The sequence below is a fragment of the Xylocopa sonorina genome, chromosome 5 (genome assembly GCF_050948175.1).
Source record: "Xylocopa sonorina isolate GNS202 chromosome 5, iyXylSono1_principal, whole genome shotgun sequence".
Taxonomy (NCBI): domain Eukaryota; kingdom Metazoa; phylum Arthropoda; class Insecta; order Hymenoptera; family Apidae; genus Xylocopa; species Xylocopa sonorina.
Window position 1 is genome coordinate 2447623 of NC_135197.1, and position 12426 is coordinate 2460048.

Here is a 12426-nt window from a genome sequence, read left to right on the forward strand (position 1 = left end):
GTGCATTTCAGACAGGCTATGAATTTAATCGTACCTTCTTCGTCAAATATTGCGATACACATAATAACAGCTAGTGAACTCGAAAATGATCGAACATATAACAATATGTCCAATAAAAAACAATTTCTTCGAAACAAAATTGGTTTGAACAAAAGTTAGTAACTTACAACTAAAGAGTGTTGTTTCTTTTTATAACTTAGGTAAGTAATTACAGTTATTCTTGAAATGGAACAAGTAAATTCGCAATTTAATTTTACTTCCCAGAAAAATAAAATGTAAACAATAATTTAATAAATATTGATGTGCATAAAAATTTTTGAGATGTCAGAAAGTTGTGCTTATTATAAATATTTATTCATTTGAGACGATCATTGATGTGCATAACATGCTGCTAATATTAAGTAGAATAATTAGCAGCTAATATTTGATTTAAGCGGACGTTTATTTTATTCATGGATTTAATCAACAATTAGCTAAGTGACTACGAAGAATTTTTTTTTTTTAGATAATTTAATACTTCTTTCGATAGCAATGCAGGTGTTCAGGTGTTTCTATCAGATATGATCCGCTTGATAAAAGACGTCAGTGACCATCGGGCCACAAAGTTGGGTGCCTCAATTAGAAATTGATATGTTAAACATGTTACCTGTTCGAAATATTGTGATTTGTCTCTTGCTCACCTGGCACTGTATTTTATACGAAGGTAAGAGTTTCTATTAATTTATGTAACGCAATTAAATCAATATAAAAAATTTTAATATTTACCAATTTATTTGTATTCCATAAAAATATAATTTCATATGTAATGTCTATTAATTTTATGCGAAACTCTATTATTCGTTTTTATAAAACCTCGTCACGAAACGTACTTAATAATCTTATCTGAAATAATTATACTAATAAGCTGTTATAAAAGTTCATATCAATTAATTGTGTTCCGTACACTATTATTTAGATATATCTTTCTAAATTGATGGTTTCGTGATATTATTCGACGCCTTGATTATACTTTCGTCACAATTACCCTAAATTAATTCCAAAGGAAGTTGTCAGTTTAATTGGAACAGTTAATTATTATTTTTATTTTTAATCTTGGAAAAAACAAAAACGTGCCAATGTAATTGAAATGTAATGTAAATATAATATAAGTAGAGAAACTGTTATATGATAGAGACTAACTTGAGGACACATCTTCCTCACGCGACAGCGGCGTTTCCGTTGATTAACCCAATTTTAGGTCCACACAGTGAAAAATCTAATCGTGAATATCTTCGAAGATACGATTTATCCATATTGACATCCAAGAATTTCATATTAATTCTTATTTTCTACTAATTATATAAACAAAATTGTTGCACCGACGATGAGACGATCTTATCAAAAACCCATAATGACAATTGAAAAATTACTTCCCTTTACTGTAAATTGATAACAAACCAGTATCTGTAATTTATAATTTGAATTTCTGAAAACTTTCATTCTTTGAATATTATACAAACCGCGGATCGAGACAGATCGAATCGAACTTTTACAGAGTTCGATATCTCGAGATCGTTCATAAATGTATTGGTATTAATAAATTGTATTATACAATATTCAGTGCGTTAATAATTATTTCAGGTTTAGCTCACGATGTTACAGCAGAACAAGAATACATAACTAATGACGAAGCACTTATAAACGAAGACATTAGTTGGAACTGTACATTCTCGTCTGATTGTTCTGTGCCTTCCAGTTCTTGCATCAATGGCATATGCCAATGTCCTGTTGGTCATATTTACAGTTCAAACATGACGGTATGCCTTAAAGGCAAGTTTTAAATGCTCATTTCATAACACAGATTGTTTTTATCAGAATTATGTCAGAATCTAGTACAAAAAAAAGAACCCAATAGTTAACGTAACACTTGTTCATTGTGCAATCGAGTTATCATTTATCGTATTTGTCTTTGCAACATTCACAGTGGCCACAACGTACGGTGAGAAATGCGAGGAATCGATACAGTGCTCCAGGTATTTGTTCAGCGGTGGAATTTGCATGAACACGATTTGCGTATGTTCTCCGGGATATTATTATATGCATGGAAGATGCAATGCGTATGCAGGTACATCTTTGCAATATTTACCGCCTGTATGATGTATCGATTTTTCATGAGGTATGCTCCCGCAGGGCTGCTTGAAAAGTGCCGCAACGACGATGACTGCTACGTAATTGGCGACTTCAGCGCAGCATCTTGCGTGAAAGGAACTTGCAAATGCACTTCGGGATATTATCAACGAGAGTATAGAAGTTGTCGTCCAGAAGCGAAAAGTAGATAATTGTCTATTTTTTTAATAGTCGTAAAGCACGTAACTAACGGTGAAATAGACTTATCACTTCCTTCAATTTAGAGTCTCATAGAATAATCAGTTTTTCAAGAACGTTTGAAACATTTTTACAATAATTACTGATTTTAATTCTGAATGCAAATAGCTGTAAAAAATGAAACGTATTTTTGATAAAATCTATTTTTTTAAATATTTTTTACAAGAATTATAGAATCAGTTTTATCACAATAATAATAGTAATTATTGAATTCATTAATTTTTATATTTATGATACACAGAGATTGGTGACAAATGTACCATAGATTACGACTGCAAACGGTTTAACACGTCGGCAATTTGCATAAATAACAACACTTGTCAGGAAGACACGTCGATATTGTTATATAGTAATGACATTTCTGAAAAAATCAAACCAGGTTTGTATAGAGATTTCTCACCAACGTAGTACGATAGAAATAGTTATGAAAAAACAGAAAGCCTGAAGGTGAATGTATACCTTTTGTTTCAAGTACCATTTAGCATGGATACCGATTGCACGAAAAACGCAGACTGCAAGGATTTAGAAAATGCATTTTGTGGTGTCGAGGGCAAATGCATTTGCAATCGTGCGCACTTTTTCAATCAGGATACAGGCAAATGTGCACCAGGTAAAATATTAATTGATCTCTTATTAATTAACACCAAAGTACTTATTTGTATGAAAAGAACCAAAATGGAAGAATATACAATGTAAAAATCATTGATCTTTCAAGTCGCAAAACAAAATCAAAGCCACAAATTCTACATTAGAGAATTTTTTAGTAATATTCTTCTTTTGTTTAAGCTAATACATGTCTGCCTGTTAGACTATGTAACGAACTTATCGTTTTTAATTTTAATCTCTAATTTACTAATCTCTAAAATTAATCTGTAAAAACTAATCTCTAAAATTAGTACAGACTTACGTCTGTATTAATTTTCGTGTTAACGCTAACATTTATATTCACTCTTTTTATTCGTGAAGTTTATTACGGGAAAGCCTCCTACATTTGGAACTGCCAATTATACGACTGCTTTTGGTATAAAAATATTACAATGGCTGGTAGAGGAGATCGTGAATGGACGACAAAAGATATTTCTTGAGTGGGGCAACTTTGTATGTAGAGAACCATCTCAGCGCGAGCAATCCGCCTACTCAGTGATTAAACTTTCCTAACCTCCGTCATTTTAGATATTTTGTAGATGAATTTTGGAAACACAATCCCAAACGCAATAATTTTTTTAGCTACGCAATTATATTTTTCTAGAACTTGGAGAACCATGTCGTGAAGGAGATACGTCCGTTATCGACAATTCGGAATGCCGAAATGGCGTATGGAGTTGTGGATTGGATAAAGTAGTTTCCGCTGATAATAGAAGATGTGAAAAAGGTATACAATTATGCCAGGCATGTCCAAACGATGGCTCTTGAGTTAAAACACGTTCCTCCACTCTTGTTAGATTTGCATACGGTAAAGCCCCTTACGCATCTGGTTCCCACTGATACGTTCATTGGATACAGTTCACCGGTTATGAGTATAGGAAACGTTCGTCCTAATTAGAACCATCATTTTTTATAATAAAGTAACAGCCGCTGTATAAATTAGGAATAAGTACTGCTACATTCCACAGGATGCGATTAGTTAAGGAAACGTTTCACGTAGTGCTTTGTGAGCGTCCTATATAAACAATTGTGCATTGAGTTTTAATTGGTGCTCAGAGGTAACAGATTTGCGATACATAAAGTCGCGTATCCTCGTACCGTATCACCGTCGATTATCATTTTGATGCGCAACGATGCAACGCTTTTTGTCCACGTTGGTACGGAATAGTGATACGAAGAAATGGATGAACAATTTTATCCAGTTATAAATATCAATCCTGGTTTCCTAATTACGTAGCATTAGTGCTTGAAATGGAGCAGTCAATTGTCGATATTGCTTCATCATAAAGACGATATGGAGTGGGGCAATAAATTTTGACTCCAAAGCCATCGATATATACGCTTGTGCCACGTGTCGTGGCGTCTTGTTACCTTCAAAATTAATATTTATCGCTTTGCAGTAACAAAACGATACAATGACACTTGTCTAAATGATCTACGATGCTTCGCTTTCGGCCCTGATGCTGTCTGCAGAAATGGAGGTTGTATTTGCAACGAGAATTCCCGATACATCGAGAGTGAGCAATTTTGTTGGATGAAAAAAGGAATAGGCGAATCGTGTCAACGAGACAGAGATTGTTTCGTTGACGGTTTGAATGCTAATTTGTCCTGTACTCAAAATCTCTGCTCCTGTCCGAATGGAACGCATCCAAATTCTCTTCAAACAGCATGCGTGGCTGATATAGGTGGTAAGAAACAGACATTAAGAACTATTTAGTTATCTACTAGTTAGCCATTAATATTACAAAAGAGAGCGATGGGATTTTTCCTATAATCTAAACAAAATTTGTTTTATATATCGTTGTCAAATGTACGTGAAACTTACTTTTTTAGAAATTGGATCAAAGTGCGAAGTAGATGGAGATTGTACTACTGTCAATAATACAATATGCAGAAATGGAGTTTGTGCTTGCGAGGATAATTACTATGAGTCGAAGAAGAAATGTTTGCCAGGTAAATTGTGTACAGTTTAATTGTTACTCTAGCATATATTGAAGTATTTTGTTAATATTATTTCTCTTGAAGGTATCAAATCCAATTGCACCAAAAATAGTGACTGTATACTAAAACATTCAATATGCTCTTCGAATACTTGCGTTTGCGACGTTGGATATGTTGCTGCGTCAGTTAATGCGTGCATGAGTGGTAAGAATAAATTCTATGCGATTAGAAAATATGTTATACACCTATAGAATACGACAGAATTTTATGATACTTTAAATTGGAAAAAACAAACGTGTCTAACACCTTTCTATGCAAGTTTTGCTAATCGGTCTTAGAAAGAGAGAATAACATGCAACAAAGTGTTGGAAAAACATTTATTCGAGAAAACTATTTGTACTGTAACTGCATTTATTAAACAAAACAGCAATGAAATTCAATTTTCAATAATTTTGATATCGGAAAAGAACTGCTATAAGCAGACGTAAAGTAACGAATACAAAAATTTCAGTTGTATCGTTTGGGGAACATTGCGAAAAAGATATTCAGTGCTACAGCCTAGTACCAAATTCAATTTGTTTAACTGCGCTGAATTCAACCACGAACACGACGATAAAGTCTACGTGCAGCTGCGACAAAGACCATCACTACAATTTCGGAAAATGTTTCAAACGAAAAGGTAAATGTTAATTATAATCCATTGTGCAATTCGTCACTCGCCTGAAATTATCGTAAATTATTTGACAACACCGCATACAGTGAAAGATGCAACAAACAATACTACGGAAAGCAGTATCATTGAATTGCAACAGTATCTACGATATGATTTTCTGATTATATAATTTATATAACTAAAAGCAAAAGAAAATAATGAGAGATCGGTATTCAGATATGTAAACAATAACGTTCACGTTTTTCAACAATGTGTACAAAGGAAAGTTTATTAATTTCTCGCAAAAACTTGGTAGGAGCCAGGAAAAGTGTTTCAATTGACCGGATTGTTTCAGTTCTCGGTATGGACTGCAAGAATCTCGGGGAATGTTATCTGGATTCCAGTGATGGAGCGGTTTGCAAAAACGGGGTATGCGCATGCGACTGGGATTACTTTCGAGTAAATAACACTGTGTGCAAGAAGACTCGAAAGCTTTACGACTTTAACGGTAAGCGTAACGGTCGACCTTGACTCGTGACCGAACGGAGAACGTTTCCTGCAGGTTGATTTCCGGTGGCGCGAAAGAAACAAGGGGCCGAACTTGTAACCGGCGGTTTTTTTGTTTTCGTTCGCGAGACCCTCGCGTATGCGGCAAAGTAATCTGCTCGCAATTACCTTTCGACTGTTTGCATGCCTCCTTCGAAGTTGCGTCGCAATTTTTGCGATCGCGAAACGCGATTAAACGTGTCTGCAGGACGACCTGACCCATCTGAAATGAATACCCCTGCATAAGTCTGGCAAATAGCGATACTCTTTGAGCATTTTTTCTTTCAACCAGAATTACTATTTTCCAAATGTGTTTCCATTAATACTTTTTCGTTTTTCAGGTAGTAATATTAGAAGCACCGCAAGGGGACTGCTACCTGTATTGTTGTTGCTAATCAGTTTTTATTATAGTTAATATCTATATGTAGAGACACGGACACAGTGAGCTTCAGACATCACGATAAAATAATATTATAGTTTATATTCAAACTGTTTTATTAAATGTATGTTGCGTGAGTGCAGTATATAATATTATTGTACAATTTAGACTGTTTAAATTAAATATGATGTAAATTGTCTATATCATAATAATAGTAAAAATGAACGCACGGACAAGCGAAAGAAGTCTATTGTCTAGGTTCCGTAGACAATATTTCCAATTGAGTATTAATAAAATTTGAAAAAAAATTAAAGTATTTGTATTTTAAAAAACAAAAGAAATATTTCTTCAATTCTATTAACTATTTTTCATTATTTTTTGACTCTCCCATACTTTCTTCTGTAAACCATAATACCTTTGCATAGATTCTAGAAACGTAAGTTAATAACAAAAATGCTACTCAAACGAATTTTACACTACAGAGGATTATATTTCTGACAATAACGTTGATTCGTTGTTATTCACTGTTCGTGTAGTTTGAAAAACTTAATTTCTTCTTTTCATGATAGCGATACATTTCTCATGTCGAGCATATAATTGTTCGGTCTAATTTAGCAGTTCTATATCAAGTTGACAATCTTCAATAACGCTTTATAGCTATACCGGTTAATAAATACGCTATCAACATGAGAATACGATAAGAGAGAATATCGGTACGTTTTGTATATCGTTTTGTTACACTCAATAATTAATCAACCTTTTGGAACACAATGCGTATCAGTCTTGGTAATCAGTCAAATCCATTTCTTAGACTGGCGACTGACTCATTGTCAGAGAAAAACCTCCGACTTTTGCACGAGGAGCTCGATAAGAAGTAGTACACGATCGCGGAGTGGCAGTGAGCGATGAGAATTCGACTATTCAATCCGCTTTGAATTAATCTATGTACATAAAAAATCTTGCGCCATTCGCACATTACCTTACACAAAATACGAATGCTCTAAAAACAGATTAACGAATTATTATACATTATATTATATATGGTCTTTCTGTGACATATCGATCTCCTTCGTGCTCGTTGTTCAGAATTTTATACATATCAAATTGTTTGTGTAAACAGGGAAAATTGAATAAAGTCACGTTCTTTTTTTTTAATAATTCTTTCATAGAGTAATTAACGTAGTTAATACTGGCTGATAAAAAATTTGATCGCTAGTAGAAAATTGTATAAAATTGACATTTAAGAACTCAATAGTCGATTGTACGGTATTTAGATATAATAATAATATAGAGGCGATTATAAAATTGGCCAGAAATCTGTAGGCGATTTTGATTGACAGAGCAACGCTTTGGTGAGTGAGAATGACGTCTGGATGACGTCTTTACTTAAATGCGTGATAACGATGACGTGGGAGAAAGAGAGGTCAAGGCATATTTCTTAAATATAGTTCCACCCTGCGATTGGCCTTCCATGTTGCCTGCTGCGCTTGGGAAGTTAAACGAAATGTTCTACTTGTAACCAAATATGCCAATAACATGCCTCAGTTAATGCAATATTACAGTATTATAGCAATGGAAATGAAAACCATCTTTTTATTGCTGTTCATCATGTAATGAAACCTTGAAACTATCTGAACATCCATCTTATTACCAAGGATAAAAGTGATCTTCAAATCTTTAAGGACATTCACCAACAAAAATCTTGAAATCTACTCAGAAAGTTAAGAGTAATTACATATTACGTTTCTTTGAATTTTCTTTTACTTTCAAATATAAGATCCATTCTTAGCTTTCCAACAAACGGAAATACTTGGAGTAGCCAAAGTTGTTGACCCACCCTATGCGCCTCACCTTTCGTTCCCAATATTTCGTTACCTCATCAAGTGGTAAATTTAGCCTTACCCTACCCACTGCACGCTTAATAGTACATGAGCAGTTTCGATATATCAGAGTTCATCGGCTCAGAAATGAATTTCAGTTAGCAAACTTCATTCTCTTTCCTTGCACACCAGAGACAATAACGCTACTCACGCGACAAACATGTAAGTAGGTTATCGTAGCCTCGCAAATATCACTTATCGTCATACTTTTCTCATCGTACAATTTCTTCGCCATTCCTTTTCGAAAAGATTATTTTTACGCCTCGATTTTGTATCCTTCCATCGCGCAGTTTAGAAATTGATCAAACATTTCCGAATGCACAGATAGTTCATGCATTTTGATAAATCTGCGTTGATTCCAATATCAAATTATTCTAAAATGTATGGAAATAAATAGAAGAGATAGAGGCACAAAGTAAATATGCAAGAATCGATCAGACGATTACGAAGAGAAAAGAAACGAGGCTATTCGTTTCGTTGTCGTATACCGACAAACCGCGACTAACGTATGGAAACAGAGTAGAATTGCAAATTCGGAACGGAAAAAAAGCGAAGTGCGTTTAATCGATAAGATCAACGACACACGACGTGTGTATATATCTACATACGTATGTATGAGAACGCATATATAGAGCAGCGTGAAAAGAAAATGAAAAACGCGAGAGCCTTCGAATCCTGTAAATCAGCGCTTTCCAAACTGTGTTCCATTGGGACATTGATGTTCCGCGGACAATCATTAACGTATCCGTCTACTTTTATTAATACGATGCAATTTGAAACAATTCTTAAAGGAAATTATAACTAAAGACCCAACATTTTCCTCTGGTGTTCCTTAGAGATTGTAGAAGTTATAAAAAGTGAGTCGCGATGAGAAAAGTTTGGGAAACACTGGTGGAAACAATTGGTCTCGAGGTAAGTAGCGGGGATTAAATTGGGATTGGAAATCGATCGGGTAAAAGGTATCCATCTCATTTCGGTGATTTCCTGTATCTCGTTATCTAATATCAGTCGTAAGGGGCGGTGCTCCATCGGTCATGAGGTTCGTTCCATTTGTTATTCGGTTGGTAGCGGAGTGCAGAAGGATGCGAAAGGTCACACGCCAACCAGATGGACAGCTGATAGAGGCCCCGACCTGGCTTCTTTGCCTCGTAAAATGGGTTAGAAGCCATTCGTGCGATCAGGAAGTGACGTCGCCGTTGAGACCGTCGGCACGATATTTGAAGCTTCTTCAACGTGTGACTTTAATCTTGTAAAATGGCCAGGAGGGCCTCGAACCTTGCTCTTTTTCGCGTCCTATCCACCCTCTCGCCGTCACCCCTGCCTCGTTAAAGGGATGTTTACTGCGCTTCTACCTTCGCGATGGAATTTTTCGCTTGCTGATATATTCACGAGCGATGCCAGTCGTCAATAGACGATCGATCCCAAAATGAATTCCTTTGCTTTTTTTTTTAATATTCACCGAACAATTGTTGAAATTGATGTTTCGAGTTTCTAAAGTAACACTGTCGATTATGATGGAAATGGATAATTATATTTTTACGTGTCGAAGGAAAGGAAAGAAGAAAAGAGCGGCATAACAGTCTAAGATTGTAGCATAGTCGGTTAAAATAGAAAAGAAAGTTGACTAATATACGGTGTGATAAAGTAACGCGATGAGCGTACCGTATCAAAGGGTAATTTCGCGTCCAATTCCCCAACGTCGATGTAGATCTCGTAGCAGGAATTCGTGACCGGTATCGCGTCGGCTAGCCGTGGCCGCCGAGCACCGTGGACGAAAAAGAGCCGGGGCATTGAGAAATTTAAAAGGCAGTCAGCGATCTGTAAGTGCAAATTGCGACGTGCGGTTCTGCTCGAGGGGGCATAAATTCCACGTGGAGAGGTCTGTGTGGGTTTCAGGGGGGAAACGCGGAACAGCTGGCCGAGGGTTTTGTCGCAGCGATTTCCTTGCGGTCGCGGCTTATACACATCGGATCGCGTGCTCGGCATTACCCTCCCGTATGTGTGTCTTGCGTTATGTGCCAGCCAACCACCACGGAGGCCAAGGTCGCCACTGACGATCCTCGACTCCTCTCGAGGGGTTGTACAACGATCCTTGCACCGAGCTCCAACGGGAAACGTTCGTTTACGGATTTTTCTCCTTAATAGGGGCTTGTATTTACTATATTTTACTCGTTCCTTTCTTTACGAGCGGGTAGAATGGTAATTTATTGCATGTTTATGCATGACTACGAACGCGTAACTGTATATACCTCCACTAACGTAATTAAAATATATAATTTTTTTATTTTTAGATTCTGCAGACATTCATTGCGTTCATATTAAAGATGTTTTATTTATTATATCTACGATCGATACTATTTAGGTATCGTAGCGTAATTCTTCATAGAAATATCGTTGGCGACAAGAAGCATTAAAGAAAGCAGTTTAAAAGTGTGCATTTGGTCACAGAAAGTCTATATTTGGGAATGTGTAATCATTATAATTTTCCTCTTATTTGTTGAGTTATTACTGCAACAAAAACGAAGCAAGTACAGAAGTGAGTAGAATTATTAGGATTGAAATAGCCACACGTGCTACGTTTCTTTCTTAAGGTTACGTCTCGTACGCATTATGTCAGACGGAAACAAGGTCAATGTCACAATTAATTATCTTAAATCATTACACGTACATTCTTCGTAAAATGGAAAAAAGGACAGGTTCAATTTTCAGTTTTTAAATAAACACCAGTACAGTCCTCCACCATATGTAGAATAACAATTTATTATTAATTTGATACATTGAAGTACCCTTTAATTTGCAACACTTTTAACCACCATATTTTTTACGGATCACTTATAACTCTATAAAAAGAAGGAAAGTGAGAGAGAGGGAGAGAGAGAGAGAGAGAGAGAGAACAAGCGACTTTAAATAAATAAATAAATAAATAAAATAGTGAAAAGTCTGTCGCATCAATTTTAAGCACATATATGTAATTGAAAGGAATGTGTTTTTAATATAACATAATTAAATCTACCGAATAATTGTTTCCATAATTAATTGTTGTGTACGTGTACGTAATTATGCAAATATAATGTTGTACATTCTTCTTTATATCCCGTGAAACAACATCGCGCAAGCGACCCGAGGCAATATTTATTTAAATAAATTTTATATGCGGAACACGCAAGCGTCTGCCATTCCTACGAATTTATTAGCATGCTTTTAGCGCAGACAAGCTGTACGTAGTCAATGTATAGGAAAAGCGTATTACAGTTCTGCTTCTTACATCTTTATCGTCGTTCTTTAAATAATTTTGTATGTTACCACGTCAGGTTTCATTTAAAATATCGAATGCAATATGTATTTCCAGGAAATTTTCTAAAATAAAAGATAGGAAGTGAATCCCAGTTCTGTTAACAAGTTCTGTTTTATTATTCATCTCCAACACGCACTATCACCTTTGTTTAAGGACGCTTCAGAAGAGCAAGGAATTACAAGTAAATTATGTCGAAAAATTTTTGTTTACGAATAACATCGTTGATCCCACGTATTTAAAAAAATTTCGCGTCACAAACGAAGTCACGCGAATGCTCCTTTTATCCCTGTACTATCTGTAATTTCTTATATTTGTACGGTAGGTTAGTGGAACGAAACAGGGGCAGGAAGCATTGTGCGATTCCACCCTCTGCACCCTGAAGAAAGTTCCTACTCGCACTCTATATTTCAACATAAATACTCGGTCTATTCGATGTAAACTCCCATATTACATTCGTAGCAAGAATTCCATCAATCTTATAATATCGTACAAGCGTTTTGCGATCCAAAATTCTATTTCTAAACGCTTAGAACGTATCTCTTCGATGTTTACGTCATTTTTGGTGGGAAGATGTAAAATTGAATAAAACCAAAGTATTTTAAAATTTATATAATTTTTAAACAGAGTATAGCAGAGATATAAATATTCATATTTAGATGTAGTAAAATTTATTTAAAAAGTGAGAAATCTATGACGCAGTAGATAATAGTAATTACATAGAGAT

General features: G+C 35.4%; 1 protein-coding gene across 1 annotated transcript; it reads left to right on the forward strand.

The window, feature by feature from the left end:
* Positions 1 to 1390: 1390 nt before the first annotated feature.
* LOC143424032 (uncharacterized) lies at positions 1391 to 6563 on the forward strand. Its single transcript, XM_076895839.1, has 15 exons — positions 1391 to 1420; positions 1515 to 1569; positions 1621 to 1809; positions 1964 to 2104; positions 2170 to 2310; positions 2606 to 2743; positions 2837 to 2974; positions 3614 to 3736; positions 4410 to 4697; positions 4843 to 4962; positions 5035 to 5154; positions 5289 to 5351; positions 5462 to 5629; positions 5958 to 6110; positions 6490 to 6563. Exons 1-15 carry the CDS (start codon positions 1391 to 1393, stop codon positions 6561 to 6563), a joined length of 1941 nt encoding a protein of 646 aa, XP_076751954.1.
* The last annotated feature ends 5863 nt before the right edge of the window (positions 6564 to 12426 follow it).